This window comes from Mchenga conophoros, linkage group LG19 (assembly GCF_057382185.1).
Source record: "Mchenga conophoros isolate Kocher_MC1m ecotype Shallow Benthic linkage group LG19, M_conophoros_male_GT1.1, whole genome shotgun sequence".
In the NCBI taxonomy this organism is placed as follows: Eukaryota; Metazoa; Chordata; class Actinopteri; order Cichliformes; family Cichlidae; genus Mchenga; species Mchenga conophoros.
Window position 1 is genome coordinate 5,007,590 of NC_140544.1, and position 26,648 is coordinate 5,034,237.

The 26,648-nt window shown below is 39.7% G+C and overlaps 1 protein-coding gene across 1 annotated transcript; it reads left to right on the plus strand.

The window, feature by feature from the left end:
• Positions 1-633: 633 nt before the first annotated feature.
• On the plus strand, positions 634-24,963 carry sgpp1b (sphingosine-1-phosphate phosphatase 1b). Its single transcript, XM_085256879.1, has 3 exons — positions 634-1,792; positions 14,236-14,325; positions 23,342-24,963. Exons 1-3 carry the CDS (start codon positions 956-958, stop codon positions 23,891-23,893), a joined length of 1,479 nt encoding a protein of 492 aa, XP_085113005.1. The 5' UTR covers positions 634-955; the 3' UTR covers positions 23,894-24,963.
• The last annotated feature ends 1,685 nt before the right edge of the window (positions 24,964-26,648 follow it).

Below are 26,648 nucleotides of genomic sequence, written 5' to 3' on the forward strand. Positions count from 1 at the left end.
AACCGTCACCTCTGCAGAGAGTTTGTAACAGAACATAATTACGTCATTTGATAAAGCACAACTTTTAAATATTACGGTCTGTAAACTAGAACTTTACACAATTTAATTTCAAGCCTTTATGAACTGGATAGCAGTTACGTTTCTGCACCCACAAAGCAATGACTGAGTTATAAACGCATATTTCACTTTAAGATATTTTTTACATAATTATTAAATACACAAACTAAATATGATCCAGTATTTCTAGACTTTAAAAAGAAAAAACATCTATTGTGATATATGTGTAGCCTCTGTTTGACTGATCGTGGTCTCCTTTTCTTCTTGGCAGATTCCCAGCGCTTTGCTTTATTTAAAAATGCATTTTATTATAGCCACTGATATATCACACTTTTCAGTACACACGTGGCAATTTACACCCGGTAAACGGTCAAATTAAACGGTAAAATTCTAACTGCTCATTGTCAATCAACGTCCTGATTACTGCATCTAAGGCGATCTAAGCGGCTTCCTGTTACTTCAGTGGCTGTGCGACCTCGACTTTGGTCCTAAATCTCTGTACGTTCTGAAGTTGACTGGGGAAAGAATTGTGACATTTCATGCAGCACCTGAAGGCAACGGGGAAGGCGCGTTCCACGGACCTCTCCTGTATCTGACAGTTGCACATAGCGGAACGTTTATCGCATCCAGGCTCAGACAAACGGCAGGAGCCCTCCGGTTCTTTATATCCGATACGGTTCAACTGAAAACGGAATTTCTTATTTTAAAACGACTCAAGTTGTTGTCATATTTTTCTACCGTTTGCAAATGCTTCAAGGGTTCACCTTTGAGTGCCGCTCTGCCATAATGTACGGGTCAGCTCGCTAACGTTAGCCGGGAGCTAGCATCCACAGTTCGGAGAAAGTAACGGAGTACGCGTTTCTTCGGCTACTTCGGAGTCGTCAGAGGGAATTAAAACATGGAGAAAATGAAAGAGCTATGCCACTGCCTCCAGGATCCTCACCTTGTCGCCCGCTTTCAGAACATTTGCGGGGTACGGGGCACGTTTACGACCACCAGCAGCAGCAAGGTAGCGGACCGGGCTCACTCGCACAACAACGGCGCTTGTCATCATCGCGTCGCCGGAGAAAACTTGTCCAATGTGGGAGCTGGGGAAGGAGAGAAAATGCAAACGGCGTCAGCGAAGCTTCGGAGAAGGATTGCGGACTCTAACGTTGCTAAAAATTTTAAAGATGAAGGTGAAACCCCGTCACAGAACGGGACAGCGGTGTCTGCGGCGACCGCCGGGGGAGAGAGGGTTGGTGTGGGCAGCAGCCTCGCGGGACCGGGCGTCCGCAGCGGGTCCGCGCAAGATTTATCCCGGGCAGCCAATTGTGAGGAGAGCCAGGTCGGAGGAGTCTTGGGTCCCCCAGGAAGCAGCAAGGTAAAGCCACTCCGCAAGAATTCTCTAACGGGCGACGGCGGGCAGGAGTTCCTGATCGACAACCGCTTCTTGTACTATCTCTTCACTTTCGGAACCGAGCTGGGAAACGAGACTTTCTACATCACTTTCTTCCCATTCATAACGTGGAACGTGGAAGCCTTCGTCAGCAGGCGACTGATCATGGTGTGGGTCTGGGTCATGTACCTGGGACAGTGTACCAAGGATGTGCTCGGCTGGTCCCGACCGGCCTCACCGCCTGTGGTCAAAGTGGAGGTGTTTTACAACTCCGAGTACAGCATGCCGTCCACGCACGCCATGTCCGGCACAGCCATCCCCTTCGCCCTGTACTTCATGACCTACGGCCGTTGGGAGGTAAAGTCCCTTTTCACACACACAAACTGGATGTCACGCCGTTGGATATAAGAGAAGTTGTTTGGAGCCACTTCCTCTTAATTTCAGTGAAAAAGACGAAGGAAGTTGGCTTTGTCATATTTTATAATATTTTGACAGCATATTTTCCTTATACGCAAGTGAAATCGTTAGGGTTCATTTGAGAGCACAGGAAACGCAGGTGGAGTGACAGAAACTCTGCCACGTGGGTAAAATCGAATCTTCACCCCTCATTTAATGTACTCTGTTGCAACCGTGGAAACTGCACGCACACCAGCTGCAGACACGACTCTTTACAGGCATAATATATCTAATATTTTATTAAAAGGAGTTTTGTGTCAAAAGAAGATGAAAAAACAATTTCATTTCTGTAGCTTTTGTTAAATTATACAACATATCTGCTTATTACTTGATTACCAACATTTAATTTTTTTAATTATATACATTCAAATTTTTTATATACTGTTTATTAATATATTTTTATTTGCACTACAGTGCAACAGCTTTACTCAAATCTAAACTATTATTAATTACTTGCTTTCCCTCCAGAAACTCCCAGTTCCTCCCACAGTCCAAACACATGCAGGCAGTGGGGTTGTATCTTTTGTCTCTCTGTGTTAGCCCTGTGACAAACTGCCAAACTATCCAGGGTGTACCCTGCCTGTTGCCTCAGCAGGGATCGGATAAACATGGATAAGCAGAAGAAAATGGATTTATGTAGTATTTAAAGCAGCAAAGTGTTTCACAAACTAAGAATTTACAATGAAGACACTGGATCATATCATATTCTAAGTTGTGAGATCATGGCAAAATAGCAGAGCTTCAGATACTCCCGCTGGCATTTTGTTTTTTACCACATACGTACAAATACCGATGTGTATGTAATGAGCCCAAATTTGTGGATTTATTCCATTAGTTGGGTCCAAGTTTAGGAAATAGTGAAAATTGTCCACAGTTAAGTTTAACCTGCAAAACCAGCAATTCAGCTGAAACTGAGACGCAGCATGCTCATATTTTAGCAAATTGTCAATTATAAGATAGGCGTACCCTAAAGTATACAGCGCTTAGTTCCTTTTGACTCGAATGGGCACCATAATTGTCAAAATGGACATAATATTGTACTCCGTAAGAACTAAAACTAGCAGTGGAGCTCATAAACACATCAAGAATATGTTTACTAAAGGTCTAGATCATGAGCGTTGAAAGCCATCTCCCCATAGATTTCTGTTCAATCAGATTTCTTTTTACTACCACAAAGCCCCCACCTGTCTAACACATTGAATGCATGTTGAAGGCACTTTGCCATTAGGGCTGCTCGATTATGGCAAAAATGATAATCACGATTATTTTCACTGAAATTGAGATCACGATTATTTGACGATATTTATTTCGTCCGCCAGAGCTTATATTATTTTTTTACATGCTGTAGTGCCATTTGTGGGAGCATTTCAAGTTGCTATACATCAATACAACTGTTATAGCCCATATTTTAATAATGTGTATGCATTAAGTCCATAGTAACTACATTAATTGCAAAAAAGTGCAATAAACTACAAAAAAATTGAAAATCGTTTTTGTTTTTACATATATTTCTACTTGGAGAAATTTAAGAGGTTTATCCCTCAAAACTTTAAATACAAAAAAGTTGCAAAAAATAGTTTACAACAACAGGAAATTTATTTTGAGTGTCTTCATAGTTTTATTTTTGGAGATACAGCAATTTTTATATACTGCAGGAAAAACAAAAAAACAATCCTATGATGCAAATTTGCAAAGAATGTGCATGTGCATCAAAATAAACTATTTCCAGCAGTGCAATTCGAGTTCTAAGGCCTACAAGTAAAAAACTAAATTTTCCGCAAAAATGACGTCACTTGCGATAGTTCACGTTGATGTCTTTTTCACTGTGGGAAGTGTTAAGAACAGCTGATCGGATCGGCAAAGCGTGTTTCTGGAATATTATGTTTTTGTTCCTGCAAGCTCTTTTTATGCAATTTTTGCAAAGCTATATGTGGAAGGAAACCGTGACCGAGGACAAGCTGATGGCATAAGAAGTAAGTACAACTCCTCTGGTTTCATATGGAAAAAAATTGATTGTGCTAGCTTAGCGTTCAGGTTCTACAGGGATTTAAAAATAGTTACACAAAACGAGCATGCTGCTCTGACCGGCTTTAAAGGTTTAACAATAACAATGTATTGAATAATGACTTTAAAAAATAATATAAAATAGTGTGCAAATACTGATAACAGTGCAAATGTTTGCAATATAAGAAATAAATGAAAAATGTGAACTTTGCAGTGTTGCTCTGTGGTGCAGCTACGACACCATAGCAAAGTTTACACACTGTGTCTACTTGATCCACGTCTGACTCCGCGAACCCATAATGTTTCCACACCACTTAAGTTTTTTTTTTACCTCTCTTTTCAACCAACGGCAGTCCACTCCTCTCCAAATAACTTCTGCTTAGCTTTCCGAGCTTCCCTCGGGTCCTCTTAATTGTTGTGACGCGTGTTCGAAATGCAGAGCAGTGCGCTTGATTTGCCACATGGAGCAGCGCGAGAGTAAAGCATGAGGGAGGGGCTAATAATCGGCTCAGTCATTTTTAATGATCGTTGAAAGCCCAGATCGTAATCGTGATTAAAATTCGATTAATTGAGCAGCCCTATTTGCCATTAGCTTCACTTTCTAGACCTGGGAGCTATGTCCTTATTTTATACATGTCTGTAATTTGATGTCAGACCTATGATCCTCCATGTAATCACCTGACCATGCACCCTTTTGCTATTCGCAACCCATTTGACCACGTGGCAGTCTTTTCTACAATGTCACTGAGACTTTGCCCTCTGAAGTCAGTCTTCTGAAGTGCCATCATTAACAATTAATGAGCTGTTGGGTCAGTGGATATAGTGACAGCAGCTGTGGGGTGACTATGGAAGCTGCATGAAGACAAAAGCTGACTCTTGACTGGGTAATTTACTGCATGAAATCATGCTTGCTATAGTTACAGCAAAGACTGAAAGCCTGACTACAATTGACTGCCCTATGGAGGAGAACACTCCAAACACAGCTAAAAAGAAAGCCCAGAAAGCCCATTACCAGTTTTGATGACGTGATATTTGTTAATTTTCTCTGATATTACTCTGCTGGTTGGATAAAATAAGCAGCTAATGTTTTAGAATTGCCCATCTTGGATTTTGGGAAATTCTGTGACTGTTAATAGTCTTTTAACAATTCTGTGACTTTGGAATAATCGTTTTAATGCTTAAATGATTATTGCAAAAGTGAGGAAGTTGGCAAAAGGTAACGTGATAATGTAAGTCCCTTGTCAGCAGCATCAGTTATGCAGATCAGTAGTTACACAACTGATGATAATTAGCTGAAAGCCCATATTCAGCTTTCTGTTTTTTGGCATTGTTAAAATTTTAAAAACATTTTAAAATGCTCCAAAATCATTCGAATAACATTAATGCTGAAATTCTGTTTTAACAAGCCATTTCTGTTATTGTTTCCTTCATCTCCTCCTATTCAGCCTGGAGGAACAACACCACATTCTGTCCAGTCTGTAAAAAAACAAAACAAAACCTCAGTCTGTGAGTCCACTTCTGTTGTCTTACTGTGCATCCACACAGTGAGGAACATGCTCGACAAGCTGTGGGACGACTGTTTGATTCATTTAAAAAAAAGAGAAAAGACACTCGACAAGATTTTAGCAGGCATTTTTGTTAGCGACAGAAACTTTTCTAATTTCTACTTTTTTAAACTTTTTTTATGGTTCTCCGATAAATATGAAAAAGTGTAACCTGAAAGTCAAGTGCAATTACCACTGAGCAATTATCTAATGAGCCGATCAACAAAACAAGACTAAAGAATCCTTTGAACAGCTGATTAATCTCTGAATGATATATCTATAGCTGCTGCTGATTTTCTATAAGTATACTAGTTGTTGTTGTTCTCAAATGATTAACTATTAACATAGGACATAAAGGTGAAATGACAGGATGAAGTACATTTATCTGAAGTGGTTCTTGCTGATTGCAGGACTGCTTATCTACATTTAACTGCATGTCTAAGGCAGTATTGCTCAAGGGAACTGCTCTGCACGGACTCGTCACTAAATCCTACTCTGGCTGTGGTCAGTGAGGATTTTCTTTGTCATATGTGACGCTAAACTGAAAGTTTTGGTTTGGACTGTAGGTTAAAAAATCTGAAGATGTGACCTGAAAAACTTTTTGCTGACATTTTATAGATGAAATAATTGAGAAAATAATCAGCAGCCTAACTGATAATGAAAATAATCATTAACCACAAACCTTGGACAGTATATTCTGTGGTGTGGGTCATTTACAGAGAGAAATGTGAAGATTTGTAAAGTGAAATAGGTGGGATTGGGATTGCTGTCTTTTGAGGTTGAAATCACAGCAGAGTTAGTACACTCAGCCTCTCTGTCTGAGCCGGAGCAGGAGAGCTGGCCCCTTGACCTTCCAGTGAACAACTGAGATAAGACTGATTTAGTGTCTGGGACTCTGCTTTTATCTTTATTGTCACTACAGCTCTCTTTGTGTTTGACAGCCTAAATTTGAAACGTGTAAGAAGTTTGAAAAACTTCTTTCACACTACACGCTCTGAACAAGCCAAACTCTATTCAGCACCAAACAATACAAACCGCTGACTCGCGTGTGTGCAACACCAGATAAGATGTTGACCTCTGTCTCACTTTTTGAATCAGATTCATGTATTTGTTTTCTCCTCAGTGTTCCCTTAACTGGGGGTTTAAAAGGCCGAACACTGAAATTTTCCAGGCTTGTAAATTTCTGAAAATTATGCAAGCTGGTTCTCAGTTGGTGTATGAAGAAGAATTTTTTCACACTAATGTTTGTGTCGTGTGTCTGGTGTGTGTTACAGAACGTCAAGTGAAGTCCAAAGCTGTCATCTTTTAGATGTTTTGACATCTGGTGGCACCAGCTGTCTGGCCATGTTAGTTTTGCTATTTTAGCCACAAAAAAATCTGGTTACATTTTCAGGCGCTTAATCACACAGCAAGAAAATCTAGCTTAATATAGACAGATCTTGTCATTTTCCAGCTAATCAGCTACTGTAATTTCCCCTGTTGTGTAGTGTGACTTGTGATTCATTAAGAGCATCGGCTTGTCTCTGACGTTTGGTGGTGTCATCACTTTACAGAAATCTGTTTAAAAAGGAAAAAGAAACTATGGAAAATAAGCCCCAAAGGTTTATAGCTTGTTTCTGCAATTCAGAGTTGTTGTTAATACCATTATCCCATGCATCCCTCCAGTTGTTCTTTGCTGCTAGCCTCTCTGTGAAGTTTCCTTCTGCTTCCCTGATCGACTTGTCTGAGCAGAGCAGGAATGTTTGGATTTAGATGGACCGCAGCCGTTCAGTCCTCCCATCCCGACACCCTCCTCCTGCTCAGACAGTAACTCGAGTCAGATGTCGGGCTATGGAAGATACTGTAGATTAAAGTTGAAGGAGTTGAAGAAAGAAATGGACAGAAGCAGTTTGAGAAGAGAAGAGAATGAGGTTGAGCCGAGGAAGAAGAGAAAAGATTAGCTAGTGAATGAGAGGAGATTAAGTAAAATTAGACTAGAGGGCACGAAACAGAGAAAGCCCTGAAGTGTTTAGAGACACGGAGAGGGGATTAATACAGTAAAGTGCAAGGAGGAGGATGACTGAAGGGTATATAGAAGGCTAAAGAGGGAAACAAAGTAGTTTGATGGTGGAATTTGTAATAGGCTATAATATTAGCCGTGGAAAAAGAGTGCTGCATATACTACAGAAGTTAGTGAATGGCTGTTAGCAAGTTTTGTGATGTTGTCCAGTTGATTCAGAACACAAACAACAGGCTTTGTGTGAGACTTCCGTCTTCAAGCAGGAACATAAGGTGGGAGCATTGCAGCTTTTCCTGCCAGCATGAATGAGTTTAACAGTATAGCATTTCCTAACTGCAGCTTGAGCTTTACAAGCTGTTTTGCACTTTTTGGAAAATGACAGGAAGTCAGGGAATAAACAAATCAAACAAGGAATGCTATTCACCAAATGAAATTAATAAACTGTATCAATGATCTTTTTGAAAATTATTATTTTTTTATAATAATGTTTTTATTATAAAATAATACATTTATTTATTTATTAAAAGTATTTATTATTTTATTATGATCACCAGGTTTGAACTATAATTGTTTAAACTTGGTGTAAGAATTGATACTGGGCTCACTGGCCACGTAAATATATTATGATATGATTGATAGTGCTAATTCATCGATTGTGGGGCCTTCTGTGTGGCACAAACGAAAACAAAACAGCACTACTCCTGATGAGAGGAAGAAGAAACGCATGAAGAGAAAGACTTGTAGGCTTTTTCAACTGGGACACATAACATAAACATATTTGTCCCTTGTGTTTTTCTACTACTTTCACTTACATCAATTCCTGATAGTTTCTGCAATCTCTCTCCAGTAGTTTTCTGACATTTGTGAGTCTTTATATTGATGCTGTCATTATGACTCCTTATAATGACACAATCCTTCTTATCAGTTGAAGCACTCTCGACTGTTCTCTAAACCCAAGCGGCGGTTGATGTCTGCAGATCACACCAGGCCATCTGGCACCAACAACTATGCCATTGTTCAAAATCACTTAAATCACCTTTCTTGTGTGTGAATGTGTGTGAATTCAATTCAATTCAATTTTATTTATATAGCGCCAAATCACAACAAAAGTCGCCTCAAGGCGCTTCATAGATACAGAGAAAAACCCAACAATCATATGACCCCCTATGAGCAAGCACTTTGGCGACAGTGGGAAGGAAAAACTCCCTTTTAACAGGAAGAAACCTCCGGCAGAACCAGGCTCAGGGAGGGGCAGCCATCTGCTGCGAATGGGTGGATGACTGGATATGTAAAGCACTTTGGGGTCCTTAGGGACTAGTAAAGCGCTATATAAATACAGGCCATTTCTTCCCCCTTCTGATCAGGTTCAGCAGGTTGTCTTGACCATGTTTGTGTTCCTAGATGCAGTGAGTTGTAGAAATGTGATTGGCTAATTTGATTTTTGCATTTAAAAATCAGCTGAACAGGTGTGTGGAACAAAGTGTCCAGTGAGACTATAAATGTAAGTTGGAAGTCTTCAGGCTTTAGATGATGCTTAGTTGCCCAATGTAGTTGATTAAACTGTAATTATGTTGGTAAACGGCTGATAAATTGATGAAATATTCTTTTCTTTTACTCTGATGAGAACGCATAACTTTAAAATGCAGAAGGGCCTTTTCACTAGTTTTAGTGTTTTTTATGAAATGAATAATGGAGTAAAGGAGAGAATCATTTTATAGATGAAAGAGTTTATGATTTAGTGAATTGGAAGATTGACTGATAATAAAAGTGAGGAGTGCCTGTAACTGTTTCTTTGTTTATTACTGTTTAATGTTTTCCCTATCAGTGAGTCTGTCCATTTTTTTATTGTTTATGCTTATACAAAGGTGTGGCCGAGCCTTTTCCAGCTTGTAGGTCTTTCTCTCCAATATTAACCTGAACCCTGCGCTTCGACATTGTCCATCTCTGAAATGTTATTTGGATCGTATTCAACCCAAAAGTGCGTTACCCAAAGGTATGGTTTTCAGAGTATCTAGCAACTACTTGAGTATAAGTGCCTTTACTGACTGACATCACCTCAGAAATGTGTCATGTAAATATGTTAAATAGATGCTCCTAAATCAGGTAATCAGTTGAGCGTGGACTATGTCTGATATGTCAGAAATGAAAAGGGAGCAACTAAAACAATAGTTTCTTTCAAAAGATTCCAAATCTCCTTTAACAGATCAGCAGCTCACATTGTTAAAGCCTTTGTTTTTCTGGTTGACACTTTGAACTGCAAATGTTTCAAGCTGCAGTTTCTAGCAACCACACTAAACACTATAAATCGTATTATCACTAATCAGGTCAGGGCTGTCCTACAGTGCGGTGTTATAGTTCAAACATGAGAATGTCATTCACAACTTTGGTTTGTGCATAGCCTCCACTCAGTTCAGTTTACATCTTGGCACTATTCTAAGTCAAACACAGCACACCTTGGAAACTGTGTGTTTTGGATGTGTGTGTGTGTGTGTGTGTGTGTGTGTGTGTGTGTGTGTGTGTGTGTGTGTGTGTGTGTGTAGACCTATATATTTACATTATATGTCATGTGGGAGAATACTGAGAAAACTCAGCACTGAGGCTCAGCAAGCAGTGTGCAGGGAACCACAACCCACAGAAGAAAGCTCACCATGTCCATAAAGCTTTACATGAGGCAACCGCCACACCACTGCTGTGGTCACAGACACGAGGCCAGAGTGGATATGCAGACATGAACCAGAGACACGTTTTGTGTTTACGGGCAGCCAGAGAACGGTGTTTGATGGTGTCCTCACAGCCCCCGCCCCCCTCATGAAGTTCAGCTGATTTTTCTCAGTCTCAGTGTCAATCTGTGTGTCAGGCTCCTGCATCTGACTTGGCTTCACAGCTAATCCACACACATAAAGGCGCTTTATTTTTCAACCAGAACCTCCCTCTCCGCTGACCCCATTCTTGAAAAAGGTCTTAGAGTTTATAATTGAAAACTCACTGGTTAAAAAGACACCTGTAGAAGAGTCTCGCGGGAGTCTTGCTAAATGTAGGATATGCTTTAAAGAGTCGCCTTTCTGGTGCAATATTGTACTTTGTCCTCAAGAAAGATGCCTACTGCTCACTCTGAATGTGGATGGCTAAAATATAATTCCAGTGTCTGTTAGGCAGGTGTTTGGTGTTTTTGATATGTTTATAATGTATAATGTTCTGCATCCTAATGTAGCATGTTGACAATTATGGATCTACTGATGTAGTATTTCTCAAGTCAGAACTGGACTAATATCCATCCAAATACTGGATTAGTAGATTGGCATTAGTCCAGCTCTGATTTGAAGCTGGATGAGATATTGTCACCAATGTTGCCACCTATGGCTATTCAGTTCAGTTACATTTTGCTTACTGCATAGAGTATCAGCAGCAGTGCACCGTTAACACTAAAGAAAACAGTGTTTGGAAACCAGAACACATCCAAAATTATTGTGACAGTGTGCAATGAACTTGAGTCTTGTTGCCATTTAAATATTTGCTTTAAAGATGGGAACCAGATCTGTAGACAGTCAAAGTCAGTTCTTTGCAGCTTTGGTGCATGAAGGAGCAGTAAGAATCTACTGTCAGTTTATGATCGAATCAGTTGAAGTTAATACTACAATTAAGTGTGATAAATAGGCAAAAACCACAAAGCTGTTGCAAATCAAGTGTGAGTAGAAGGTTTGCTTTAGTGTGCCATTTGGTTCATTTTAAACCCACTGATCTCTAGTGTGCAGGGTTAGCCTTTAAGTTTAGTTAGTATACTGTTGTCATGAAAAATAATCAAAAACACAGTAACTTGTGCCCTCTGACAGCCTACGTGGAAATTAAAAACCCCACTAAAGATAGGGATGAACCGCAATTATATACACAAATATATGCATATGATACTTTGCAGTAGGGCTGCCACGATTAGTCGACTAGTCACGATTATGTCGACTATTAAAATCGTCGACGACTAATTTAATAGTCGACGCATCGTTTGAAGCTTTGTAAGATCACAAAGGACGCAGGAAGGAGTAGTAGGATTTAAGGGTGTAATAACGGACTGAAACAGAAGATGGCAGCACTGCATGTACAAGGATGCCAGCTGCCGTTAAACCCCGAAGAAGAAGAAGCTGTGTCCCAGAATTCATAGCGCAGCCCAGCGCAGTTGTCAACAATGGCGGCAGCTAGTTAGTTTTAACTTTACTCTTATTATTCTTTCTGGGTCACAAAATAAACATTTAACATATTTTCAGGCGAGAATGTAGCTGTGTAAACCTCAAATATCTGCTCAGTTTATCAAGACACCACGTATTTTCAAAATCGCTCCGACGTTTTCGGAGACGTCTGTTACCCACTAGCTCGTTAGCTAGGCGGGGGCAAGGCTAACTAGAGCCGTGAGAACACCGGACTCCCGGCAAATCGTTTTCAAACCCACCGCCGTCTTTCGCTAGTCAGGTTAAACATATATATAAGTCACTTAGATAACGTAAAAATGTTATTGTTTGGCTTTCTTTAGTATTTTATTTGTTCCTGAGTAAATCGGTTTGGCTGAGATTAAAGTTATAGTTTTTGCACAGCTAAAACTGTCAAGCAGACAGCTGATTATCAGAAGTGTGAGACGCTGGAGAATATACTCCGGTGTCCTGTTATATTTTAGAAAGCAAGGAGTTTATTAAACTTCACCGAAACAATCTGCAAATTTCATTAAAAATTAATAAACTGCCATCTTGTCTTTATTTTTAGTTAGCACAAACACTTCAAGCTGTAAGCTAATGATAGTTATATAAGACCAGATGCTGCTGGTGCAATAAGCTGTACGCTGTACCTCCAATGGATGATGATCTGATTAGTCGACTAATCGCAAAAATAATCGGTGACTAGTCGACTATCAAAATAATCGTTTGTGGCAGCCCTACTTTGCAGTGAGAGCATACGTTTGAATAAAGGTGCTGCTGTGGTTAGCTGTGGTTTGTCTGCAGTAGCTACACTTTTAGGAACAAATCATATCTTTTATTACAAAAACAGTTGGTTCCATAAATTTTAAATGGAGAAAATTGGAGTAAAATGTATTTTTACTATCAGTCTCTGTTACGTGCCATGACCCAGAATTTCACACTGGTGCCAGTCATTAAAAAAAAAAGCCCAAGAAATGCAACAAAACCCTGATAAAAGCTCTTTCAGGTTTGTTAGAATGTGTTTAAGCCAGCTGTCTCATAGCTGTATATTTAGTAAGGTTTCTGCCTCATCTGCAGTGAGCAACTGTTTGCAGTATCACAGGATTATTCACTGGAAATTGGTGTCAAGTGTGTCACCCCATAAATCAGTATCTTATCTCTGTTTAATCAGCCTTCACCAAGCACCATCAGGTAGCTCTCATGATTCATTTTCCCCTGAAGGCCTCAGTGCTGGGAGATGCTGTGATGTTGTGGGATTAGTACTGTAATTCTGTTCTGAGAGAGGAAATATGAGCCATCTGAACTCAGAGTATCCACAGCAAGCAACGCAAAAGGTTTTTAGCAAGTGTGCAAACCTCAGCAGCTCACTGTATCCTCTGCCTTCTCTTCCAGTCAAACTGTCACTCATTGTGTCTTTTCTCAGTCTTTCTGCATGCTGAATCTGTGGATGCTCTGATCCAGTTAGGCTTCGGGTAACTTCTAATACCAAATACTGACCCAAAACCAGCATCAAATGAAAAAGCTGGATGCCTCACTGCGAGGAAAGACTTGTAATCATTCTTTTCTCTGCAAGGTACCATAAGGCCCAACTTAAACAGTGCTTTCCTAACTTTGTATTACAAATAAGTACATACTGGAATATAAATGTACTGAATTGGTATTTATTAGTAAATTAATAGAAATTTAGTGATGTACATAGAACTGCACCTACAAACATAACTTCCGGAAATTAAAATTAGCAAGCGATACCTCAATGCTGATTCAGGTGGAACAACAGAAAACAGCCCTTTGACTTTGGACATAATTACATCTTTATGGTAGGCAACCAAGATTGTACCATAAACTTTGTTGACATTCAAATTGCTTAAACATAAATATATATCTATATATATATTTTTTAAATGTCCGATAGATACTTTAGCTAGTTGGTAGTTGCCATTAGGTATTTTTTTTCTTTTCCTTTTTTCAAATCCTATTCATCTGTATTCAAATTTCTATGTGTTTCTTTTATATTTTATGCCTTACATAAGGCTGTTATTTTGTGTTGTTCAAAGGTGTTATACAAGTAAACACGCCTTGGCTCCCTCCTCTCAATGCTGCAGGCCAGGAGCATCTGATAAGGAAGTGGCAAAATTACTGAAACATTTATGAGGACATTTGAGTCTGGTACACATTAGCAGATAATCATATCCACTACATCACAGAAACATTTTAAGGCTCATTATAAGCTGCAAACTGAACAAGTTCTGGATGAAATTCTGCTCCCACGACATGAGTTCTTTTGTTGACATGCAAATACAGAACAATAAACACAAATTTGATAGGTTAGCTTTGATACAGTGACTCACTGACAGATACAGTAGTGCACTTTTTGATGTAAAGCAAAGCATGCTCACGCAGTGCAGTTCAGAATACACTTTGTTTTTTTTATTTGTATTTTGCACTACATGCCTTAAACATTGTGTCATGCATAATTAGTTGTTATTGTAAAGTAAAAATATTAAACATGTATATGTATGTATATGTGAAGATTTATTTGCTTCTGTGTTTCACCATCATAAATTCAGTTTTTTTAGGCTTTTTAGATGTCTTTAAACTTTTTTCCTTTCACCTCCACAGTACCCATCCACACTGGGATTCATCTTGGCTCTCTGCTGGTGTCTGCTGGTTTGTTCCAGCCGAATCTACATGGGAATGCATTCGGTGCTGGTGAGTGTGTTCGATGTCTTACACACACACAAACACAGACTTGTAGTCTTGCCAAACGAAGGACATGTTTAATATCATCTTGTGTTTTTAAACATCATAGCAGGTCTGTTGGACGAACAGCAACAGTAGTGATTTGTACCAGTGTGTGGGCACGTAGTTAAGGTTAACTGTTAACTGTGAGAAGTCGTCATCTCAGGGCATGCTTGCAGAGTAATGCAAATGTATGGTTATGAGGAGTATAATGAAGGAGTAAGTAAGTAACTAAGAGGAGTAAATAAGTAAAGTAATACATTATTTTTTGAAGAAGTAATGAGTTCTTATCTTTTAGAGTAAGAACTCCAGCACTTTCTGTCTTACGTTTTTGGTGCTGTTTACCAAGCTAAAGTAGTTTGGTGTCAATTCGTTTTTAATATAAGAACCTGTGAAGGGTAGGCCTTTCACACAGCAATATTGTTTAACTTTTACTACCAACAATCTGACCTTTCTTCAAAGGATCAACCCTCTCTCAGACAGCTGTCCATAGTTGTGATATGCTAGCGTCATTTACCAGAGGATCTTTATTGAGAAAGAAAATGTATTTCAACACTTTTTAAAGGCTGTTGTAGTTTTTGGCTTTGGATGCATTTATTTGTTTATATTTTATATGTTTGTACAGTGATCACTAGTCTGACAGCACCACAGACCATTTACCGGTTCAGCAATTCAGCAACGGCTGGCAAATAATTGACTGTGTTATTGCTCCTTTGGGATAGTAGTGTATGACGCACTCCCATTTGGCAATAAAAACAAAGAAGAATATGTTTTTAAGACAAGAAAGATATGTGTAATTGTTTTATTTTTTTAATAAGTTACCATTTAACAAGTTGTCTGTTCTAGTTCACTTTTAGTTGTCATTGTGTAATAGTGGTTGTTCAAGTCTCTGTGCACTTTAACAAAAAGGTATGCTGTTTTCTTTCTCTTTTTAAAACTTTTGGGACCAATAAATATTTAAATGTCACACTTGGAGGATGGACTAGTGACATTTCAAAATCCTGCTTTTTTGTTCCTGTGTTAACCTCAGATCTAAGGTGAGCTTAGAAAAGAGGAGAACAGGTTCACTGCACATACATCAGTCCAACTGCAAGGGAAGGAACAATAATGGAAACATGATTTTGAGTGGATGGGAACTTGAAAATGTCTTTGTTTTATACTGTGATTAACAGCTAGGCTCAGGAACAGGAAACCTCTCGAGCTGTTGATGTTAAGCAGGAGGTGTATTCTGAACTTTAGTCCAAACAGTAGCTTTCCTGTGTTAAAATGTTGAGAAGGCAGCTAAAGGTAACAACAAGAAGGTAGGTGAACCACTGCAGTTCTGTGCTGTTTGTGGAGTTCATAGTTATGGAAGTGCATCTCCTCACATATACCAAACTGTGATGTTCACAATAAGTCATCAAATGAACAGTAATGGTTGTTTCATATCAGACATCGTTGTCAACTCCTTGCATTGTTGAATCTTCAGTCTGACACTGCTTCCAAACTAACCAAATACAGTGAGGAAGTGAAACACACCGCAATATTAAAAATGCAGGCCAGTAGATGTTGTCGCTATTGCTGTTATTATTTCACTTCTCATTCTCTCATTTTCTGTTTGTTATTACTGCTCCTTGGCACTGGCACACAATTTGACAACAGTGTTAGTCCCACTCATGATTAACTGTCTGCTCAATTCTGCCAAGGTGCCACATGAATCAGCACACTGGTGGAGTAGATAGATTTAAAGGTCAAGAGTCAGGCAACAAAGATGGCAAAGGAGCCAACTTCAACACCAGACAAAATTAATATTGTGCAGATTTAAGTTCAGCTTATCAACAGTCCCAGTTTTTCATGTGGTCCCTTATCCACTCCCTGGTTTAGAGCCTACCTGTACTAACCATGCCTTTCAGCTAACCTGGACCAGTGATTCTGTCATGAGCATGCTTAGGCCTGTATATACCATCAGCGAGAATTAGTAGTGGAACACTTGATGTTTTTGCCTGCAAAAACTTGCCCCTGCTTCTTTTATCTGCTCTCACGTTAACGGAGTACAGTCATAACAAATCTATCACCACAGAGGTGTGTATACCTCAGGTTCCCTACAGCATTAGAAGTTTTCTCAAAGTCCTATAGGTTGCAAGAGATGGGGGGGAAATGAAATCAACCAGCTGGAGATACTTACTTGTAGCTCCAGCAGTATGTGCTGACTGGTATAGAATTCAATCCTGAGTCAGTCTGAATCAAGTTCCTTTTGCAGTTCATACATATATATTAGAAAATCATGAACCCTGGCTTAAGAAGTCAGACTCGGCTTGAATGCCAGATGTTTTCATGGATTTATTTTTAAGAAACACATCAATACTTCTGTGGTGAAAAAATCCTCAAGAGTCACCACAGATGTTTTGGTCAGATGTCTGGTAGTCTGTACGGGGGTGAATCTCACTGGTAAACGATGTCAGTCTTGGTGCACTTGTGGGGTTGGGCTGTCTGTTGCAGAGGGAACATTCTCCGTGGTCATGACTGTATCAGTGATGGATGGTGGTGTGAGACCAGCAGACATTACAGCAGGCTGACCATCTTCCCAAACAAACTCAGAAAGTAATTCCACATCAGAGACCTTTAAGAGCTTTCTGTGAGTGCCCACAGGTGGTATCGCTGTGAAAACCACATGCACATCTGCCTGCTCACATGGTTTCATATCTCTGCTGCATGTCAAACAAAAAGGTCCAGTTTTCTCCACAAATAGACAAGAGCTGACCTAGAAAGGTGTTTAAGATGATTAATTTAGCAGTCAGTCAGATTACAGTTCAGTCGAAATGAGCGTGCTGAGACGATTGATCCTGACATTTAAGCAGAGCGACAACAATCAGCCTTCAAAATCACAGCTGCTTGAGGAGCAGCAGTTATGCCCCAAGGAGCTTATTAGAGTTTTTCAAGAAAAAAGCTGTCATTAAAAAAAAAAAAATAAATAAAAGAAAAACATCCAGGACTGATTCAACGTTTATATGTGATTTGTCAAAATAGTGAGCATTCATTTAAATAAAGACAAGGAAAAACACTCCCTCATGGGTCCCACATTACTTAATGAGTTCTCAAAAGATCACATGAAACTGTTAAACAGAGGAGTTTTTGTGATTTCCAAAGCAAAAGAATCTGCTGTTTTCCTGTATTACATTGATATCCACGTACTAAATTTCTCTCAGTAGCCCTGTGAGACAAATTTGTCATTTTGCCTACATAAATAAAGGACCAGTGGCCCTATATTAAGAATAAATGGGTAAAAAATAGCTCATAAATTAAAGCTAGACTCCTTCACATTAAAATGCACCTTTAAACAGTAATATATTTTTTGCTTGTGAGATCAATAAGACTTAGTCAGCTTATCAACAAGAAATAACAGTAAATGCTGGGTTAGTGGGGTGTGGGTTTTGCTCAGCTGCAGCAAAAGAGGTGGCACAGAGTACTTCAGGGAGGGCTGATCAGCACAAGCTGTGGCACATTCACTAATTATGCAGTCAGGCGCTCGGGCCTTGATGCTTTAACATTGTTTTGTATGAAAACTATGTGAAATACTTTAAATGGCATGTATTTGTCTGTCTCTCATATTAAAGTCCTCATCGTTCTTGCAGCGTGACCGCTTACTGTTCTTGATTAAGAAGTATTTGTGAGCAAGCCAGAAACTCCTGCTGGCTCTCCTCACTGTCTCACCATGGATATGTTAAAAAAAAAAAAGTCTGTAACCATAGCAACTGTTGCAGTACACACCAGGTCTGGGTTGACTTTAAGCAATGATGTCAGTTTATCTATAAGATCTTAATTGTCCCTTAAAATAACCAATTCCCCCTTAAGTAAGCCTTAAGAAACCATGTCTTTGTACAGCGGTCCATGACATCATAAAGACACACCATCTGTATTTTAACTCCTCAGTTGAACTATGTCATACTTGCACTGTGTGACATTTAGCCAGGTCAGCCAGTGCAACTTCTAATGACATTATCATATAATCTGTGAAAGGTGTGCACATGCTTTTCACCATTTCACACAAAGCTTGAAATAAAGCCATGTGTGGTGTAGTAGTCACATTGATTTTTTTTATTTTATATCAACAGTACTTTTGCAGTATTGGGTATGGATTTCAGATTTTGAGAAGTTGAAAAGTAAGAATATTTGTTTGCTCAGTAAGTCATGCTTTTGTTGTATTGATTTGAAGTTCTGGGGTTTGGGTGTTCTTATTTTAATATAGAACCACATCCTTATGGATTATTACGCTTCAGTTCACCTCATTTCCAGCATGCAGACCGCTACATTTTGTGATTTAATTAGATTTTTCTAAGAATTGCCTCCTGAAATATTTATGGACAGCACTGCCTTGTAAATGGGGGTCCTGCTGTCCCACTCCACTCGCAGATCTCTCTCCTTCTGCTCTGTTCAGCAAATGAGAGCGCAGCAGGCTGTGCACAGCCTGAGAGAACACATAAAGACCCTGTCACTTGTAACTTTCTCTCTGAGTCAGTGATCATGTTTGACTTGGCCATATTTATGTTTAACTTGTGTGTGTAGTGATTTTGTCACAGTTAAAAAAAAAATCCCTTGATTATCACACCAAAGTCCTAGAGCTCAAAAACCATTGAGCTTAGAGGTGACATCATTTTGTACAGGAGGTTTTATTACATAGGGTTGAACCAGTTTTGAATTTCAAGCCTGTTGTTTGAAAACAAGAATTGGACAAATATGATACCGGTATTTTTTTTTCAGTCTTTTTATTTGGTTTTCTTTTTATTCCATGATAACAACGATTCTTTAAGACTCTTTTAGCCTTCAATAAAAATATATTCAATAAAAAATAAAGTTTTGGTCTGTATGTAAGAACATGATTTTTCTTTATTTGAGCAATTAACAACCATAATGCTTTGAGGAATATAAACAAGAAACATTTATGCTGTCACTTGTGCTACAGTATAAGCCCCTCTATTTTAGTAAAGTGGGAGTTATTTAATGTTTAGCTGTAGAGACAGTCTCATTTAGCCAGCTTATAAAATTCTGAAGAGCATCTTTCTACATAAGTTGGTTTCTTCTCAGTGGTACAGATACCCCTGAAAATTGAAAACTGGTGTGACTCTGAACATGTGTGCGTCATGTCTGTCTATTCAGATTTGATTGGATTACGGGGAAAAAATGGGTGTGAACTTTAAGGTGTGACTCGCCTGAAAAACAGTGACCTCAGAAACACAACATTCAGGTCAAGAGAAAAGACGTGAACCTTCTTGAGAATGCTCGAGCTGCTGGTGCACAGGCACAGAGCTCATTTCCTCCTTGTGACTTAGCCCGACGGCTGAAGGCTCCACATCACTGTTGGGAATCAGGGACTGGAGCTTGAATACTTGGTGAGCTATTATCGGTCTGCTGTGCCAGGCCTGCAGGGCACTTAAAGAGATCTGGAAATCATCACGCCTAATCAAACTGCTTCCCCCCTCCTTTGTTGAACAGGAAGAGCTTGCAGACAAAAAGCTGTTCTGCCCCTGATAATCATGGTGTGTTCTGCAAACTGTTTACTAGTTCGTGAGATCTGTATGCCATTTCTAGCTCCCTGTAATGTTTTGATATTTAAATGCAACATTTTTTTATTATTATTATGCTTCTGCTATCTTACAAATCACATTATTTATAGGATTTTGAGGCTTTTAATATGTTGGTATGCCCAGTAGTCTGATGTAACTCCACTAACTTTATTTTTAGTAAACTTAGAAACATACCGATCAACTGTGTATGTGCCCACATCCTGTTATTTCCCTCCAGCTGCTTCCCTGTGTCTTCTCTCAAAATTTAAATGATTATTATTTTTTGCCTTTAGTGGACAGATGCAGTGAAGATGGACAGGAAAGTGGGCAGAGAGAGAGCAAAGACGTGTAGCTAAACCGGCATTGAGTATTTTAAAATTCAAAAAAGAAAATCACAATGTCAGTGACTAACTTTGTGATATTTTTTAAAGCCTAATAATGAAACAAGAAAGTAATGCGTACTATTGGGAATTCTCTTTAGTTGCACTGATTAAGAAATAATGCTGCAGCTGTTAATTTACATCATGTACTTGTTACTGATGCGTGAATTGAACTTGTACATCATTTGCAGTAATTTAGTGAACAGGCAGTAGGCACATGTGGTTGTGTTTTACAGAGAGAGTTCTTAATGGTTCTTTCAACATTTAGGCCACCCATTCTGACAATTTAATGCTCTTTTATTTTGTTGTAAAGATTAAGGCATCTACTGAATGACATGCAGTGTGTTGTTCATTAAGGGCACACCCTTTTTTTGGACAATTTTAGTTCAGGCAGCACATTGGTGTCAGTGGAGGAGAAAATTACAGATGGCTGAAAGCTTCCAGCCTCTCACCGTGTGTGCTATTAAGAGAGAAGGTGGGATGGCACTGGCACCAGTTACCTTCTCAGAGGTCATTTGGTTATCTCACTGTTGACTCATTTTGATATGGTCACACAGCAAAATGTGTCCTTATAGTGAACCATCTGTCAAAAGTGGAACTGCTGGGACACAAGTTGTTGCTGGGCTACAATCCATCTGACGCCAGCTCTGCGGCTCTGGCGCTCGTGGTTCAGCACGGGGTACTAACTGACTGTTAGCTCAGGGCTTACACGTACCACAACATGTACTTAAGCAGCCAAATAGATACTTAAACTCTAACAGGACCTCAGTTTCCTTCCAGTGCGGCCATTCGAGTGGGCTGACCCTGCCAGAGATGGCTGCAATGTTCCAGTGTCTGGCTGGTGGATGGAAACTGGTGTAAAGTTACAGTGGCTATCATTGATTTCTCCTTCCAGGGAAAGCAGACACTAATCACAAAAGTAAATAGTGTACACACCCAGCTTAGCAAGATGAGGAATGATAAGGTGTTAATTTACAGTGTGTGCACTCACGTTATAGCAACGTACCCAACGGAGTCTCTTCGCTGTAGGCATGTGCGTAAATGGCCAGGAAATCTGAGCCTGTCAGCAGAAATGGACTTGAGGGATTCCCATTTTTCATTCTTGTAATGTTTAAGATACGTGATTACTACTAGACCTCGTGAATAGCATAATGATAGCAAACGTGTAAGCCACAGTATGCTAATGTATAACATACATTAAAGGAGAAAAATAAGTACCACTGATGGCAGTGTTCAATATACACTCTGCAAACCAGTGTGATCTGATTAGGATTATTCATTACATGCCATAAGTGTGCATAATTGAATAAACTCGGGTACTGTGTCAAGTTTGCCATACGCATCCTGCAGGGTGATAACGCGAACTGAAACATAAGCTTTAGTTCCTCTACCGTTACTTCTTTTGCTACACCCGTAGCAGCTGGAGGATGAATCAAACAAAAGAGGCTTCTGCTGCCAGTGTAACCAGGTTTTTTTTCTTTGTCGGAACTCCATTCATCGCACGCAAGCCTTTGCTTAATTTTTTTCCCTACGAGCGCCAACTGTGATCAGGCTCGAAAGACCTCTCCTACTATGTAATGCAGGATCACCATTTAAAACCACATTCAAAGATCACACCTCGATCCTTCCACATCGGTTATATAATTAATCTCGGACAACACAAAAAAATGTCGTTTTACTGTTGCATATTATCAGTTCTAGTTTAGTGCGTCAAAATCAACTCCAGAAAATGCACAGAAAATTACAAATGTTATTTTCCCCCAACCCATAACCAAAGTGTAGCCGCACACACAGGCCGACATTCAACTTGAAGAGCTGCTTAAGTTGCCGTCTGCCCTGTGGTGCTTCAGGAAATGTTACTTTTCCTCCCCAACATTCAAACAGTTGCGAACACTGAGCATTATATCAGCATACACACACAGCCAGATACATGTCTCTCTTACAACAAAAGAGAGACATAAGAACATGCAAGAATAAGGCTTCAGTGTCTCAGAGGCGTGGGAACAGATCCGGCTTAGGTAAAATTTGTGTTTCATGTCATTTTTGTAAAGTTTGTTGGTGGAACAACACGTTATCTAGAAATAAGGTTTAATTGTGAATTAATTTAATATGGGTACAGTGTTGCAGATGAATGTCTGTCAAGTCAAGTCAGGGTTTTGATTCTGTCAGTGTGATGTGGGAACCATGTCGGGTAGTAAGGATTCTTAGATTGGTAGTAGACTGATCACAGAATGCCATCCAGATACAAGGAGTCACTTATTTCAGAAACAGCTTGGAGACGTTGAGCAGGAGCTGGGGTGAAGTCAGAGATTTGAAAGGTTTAGAGGAGGCAAGAAGCCAACTGTCAGTTTACTCCAGAGATCAGTAAATAAATAGCTGTGACCTTTGTGTTTGAGTCCAGAGTTCGTCAGCATGTAGATCTTCCCGTTTTCCTGTTTCCTGTCAATGCTGATCCACTTCCTTGTTCCCATCTGAAGGAAATGCTCCAATAAATATCCTAATAATAGCACCCCTTATCTGGTAAAGGGATTTTGCTGCTGAATCAGCTTGTGCAGGTTTAAAATTTTAATCTGCTGCTTGTGTTGTTTCAGCATTTATTCACAGAATGCATGATCAGTATAAATCATGTTTTCTAGCCAAGAGGGAAATTTGTGTTCGCTGAACAGGCCCATACAATCAGAGAAGGCTTTGGAACTGAGCGCTAATAACAAAGCGCATGGGCTTTCTCTTCTTTTGTCATCGACCACAGACCAGTTTTCCACTTTTCCTCAGTCCATTTTAAATGAACTTTGGCTGAGAGAAAACATTTCTGTCCCAACTTTATTGGAATTGAGCTTGTATTCTCCTAGGTGTTTGTGGAAGAAGAACCTACCAAGAAGGATACTAGAACATGGTTGATATTTACAGTCCCCTTTTCAGACTTCTCCACCCTCTGACATCATACACTTTGTTTCAGTCCAAATTCACAACATAGTTGCTTTCATCTGCACACATGTGAAACACATGTCAATGACAGTCTCAGCTGTGCTGTTTTGTTTACAGTTTCTGTCTTTGTATTTCCTTCAGGACGTCATCGCTGGGTTTCTGTACAGCATCCTCATCCTGTGCTTCTTCCTGCCGATACTGGACCTGATTGATGGCTTCAATTTGACCTGCCGCTACGCTCCAATCATCATCATCTCCCTCCACCTGGGCCTGGGCCTCTTCTCCTTCACCCTGGACACCTGGAGCACCTCTCGTGGTGACACCGCTCAGATCCTGGGCACTGGTGCCGGCATTGCCTTGGCTTCCCATGTCAACTACCACCTGGGCCTGATGCCCGACTTGACACCAGACCAGCTTCCCCTCAGCATGCCCGCACTTAGCCCCAGCCTGGTGGCTGTTGTAATGTTGCGGCTCGTTGTGGGAGTGCTGGTGCTGTTGGCCACGCGGGCGCTGATGAAGGCCATCACCATCCCACTGGTGTGCAGAGCGTTCAGAGTGCCCACTGATGACCTGAGGAAGGCCCGGCAGCACATGGAGGTGGAGCTGCCTTACCGCTTCATCGTCTACGGGACAGTGGGCTTCAACGTGATCTTCCTGGTCCCGCTGCTCTTCAGCTACATGCAGCTCTCCTGATTGGATCTTACTTGACTGTGTGGCCAGTCAAAGTGAAGTAAAAATCTAAATGCTGTCATCAGATCAGTTTTGCTGCTTGTTTTCATCCACAGCCTAATCCCTAGCTGGAGGTTGCTGGGTTTGGGACTGATGAAGGTACATTAAAGCCTAATTGCTGATCTGGATGCAGAGTTTTTATCAGATTTTTTGTTTTTGTTGTCTCAGGTTACTTTTAAAGACGGGTGAATCCTGAGCAATGGAAAATGGGCTTAGACTGTTAACAGTTCACTAGCGATATCTCTTTGTTCTTTAGATTTATTTAAGAGTAAAATCCAGTCAGATAATGCTTTGACACTCTCAGAGCTGGAAAGTCACTCCTCAAATTCAAAAAAGCATTTCAACAGTGGCCTCTAGAAGACTAAAAATGCAGGTCATGACCACTAATAGATGATGTGCGTTAGTATTTGCATTGTTATGACTGAAGTTGTTATTAAGAGCTCAGGCAAAGAACCACAGAAGTATTTTTTTAGGAAAACTTAAATTATTCCAACAACTCAAGTGAATAATAAATCTTCAAACGCCTGACAGAAAATGTTGAAAATAAAAAGACTTAGTAAGTCTCACTAACAGTCTGAAAGCCAACGATATCCAGGCACATGATGAATAAATAAATAAAATAGAAAGTCTTCTTTTAGTCGGATGTCCAGATGGATCAATGGCAGAATGAGTTTGGGTTGTAAATTAAGTGCTTAGTTTAACTAGTTTAAAGAATGTTGTAGTTTGAGTTCAGTGTCACTGTTGAAACTTTGTGTGGTTCTTTGTCTAGTAGCCTCTTAATGTTTCTGTTTGATTATACTCTCCTTTGTCTCAATTCTTAAAGCAATAAGAGACCTTTCATTTTATGATTCCTGTGTTCCTCTACTGGATCGGAGGAACATTTAGTCTTTAACCTCTGAACCCCCTGCCTGTGGAGAGGAAACCAGTTTGATTAAAGTTTTTGATTTGTTGTTACGTCTCTGATGTCTGAGAATTCAGCCACATTGTTTTTTCAGGAGGTTAGATTGTGTTTTCTTAAAGGGCTTTCCCCACTATTTGAGTTCTGAGTTTGACTGCTATTCCTGCAACCCGATGGGAGAAAAAAGAAATACCAGGCACATACTGTACGATGCAAAAGGAAAGGAGAATGCATCGCTTTGTTTGGGAAATGTACAGAGAGGGTTTTAATGGTTTTATTTTGTTCTCTAAGAATGACTGGAGCACTCAGCTCAGCCTGTTTTTTTTTTTTTAATTTTATTTTTAAACACTGTAAACTTGCTTCCTATTAGAGATGTCAGCTCACATCCACTTCCTGTTCTTAGCTGAGGTTCTTTTGCTGATGTCAGGTGGGAGGAGGTGGTGGAGATAAACCGTCCGGAGGGAAGTTTTCTCATGTTTCTAAAATTGGAACTCCATTGACAACTTTTTTGTGCACAACAGGCGCGTTCTAAAAATATTAGAAAGTATTCGACTACAAGTGCAACATTATTCACTGTTTTATCATGCATGAATTTGATACTTGATTCTATAAATGTAGGAAAATTTTGTCTTCAAATTTTGAAGACACAATTGCTCCAGAAAAGCGGCGTGAACGTGAACTTTTTAAATGCCTTTGACAAAAGTAATCAAACACATGGTTGCCCTGAGAAGTCAAATGCACTGCAACATAAGAAAACGCCAGCAAATAGAAAAACAATCCAGAAAGCACACAAAACACAACAGAAGTTGAACAAAATGCAATGGAAGTAAACAAAGAAAATCACAAAAGATATGCTTCTGGGGAGGTGATAACATGATGGAACAGCTACACATGTGACAGAAGCCAAAACATGTCAACTTTTGCACTGAGACACTAAAAAGAAGCAGAGTTGTTGTATAACATGGAGAAGAAGATGCAAAGTACAGTATTACTGATCCTGTAATACTGTGCATACATGTTTGCTATCAGCTGTTTACCATCAGGTTATCACTTCCATCCGTCACGTTATTGTCTCCCCAAAAGCACATCTGTTGTGTTTTACAAGGATTTTTGAGGTTTTGCTGCGTTTTGTTTTTTTCTATTTCCATTGTGAAAGAACTATTTGATTCAAATGTAGCTTGGTAAGATGTCAGAGCAGAATCTATCATCGTAAGACTCTGGTGATGTTAAACTTGTTAAAAAGCATTTTACATTTGCAATAAAAAAAAAAGCTTCCACTCGGACTCTTACCCGAACTCCTCCACACCACAACTAGTGATTAATTGGTTAATTAGTTGATTAACAAAGCTTCCTTCGACCACTCTAACCTGAACCTGAGTATAAAGACTGAGGCCAGGAGCCCAGATGCCTGCTTCCTGTTTCTAAGCTGTGTGTGCCTTGCTTAAAGGCACATTTAAAAAAAGTTTTTCTCCCAGCAGGATGCTGCCATTGACACACATTTCTTTAGTCTTAATTTCTTTTTCTTCTTCTTTTTTTTTTGCCAAGCTGATTTATTTATGTTAGTTTTGTGTACGGTACTCTGCTAAAATAAATGCACTGTTCCCAGAATGCACTGTTCCCCCTCCGAGCCAGGCAAAAATAATGAAGGTGGAGCTGGTCCTCAATGCAGTCCAATCAGTAGTTCCCTTTGATTTGTCGTCTTGCAGTTGGTCGGTAAACACTATGACGAGTGACCGTTATAATGAATAGATGCTTTACTTACATTAGCACCTGTTAGCTAATGCAAGTAAGATTCAGTCATTTACAGACATCTGTGCAGTA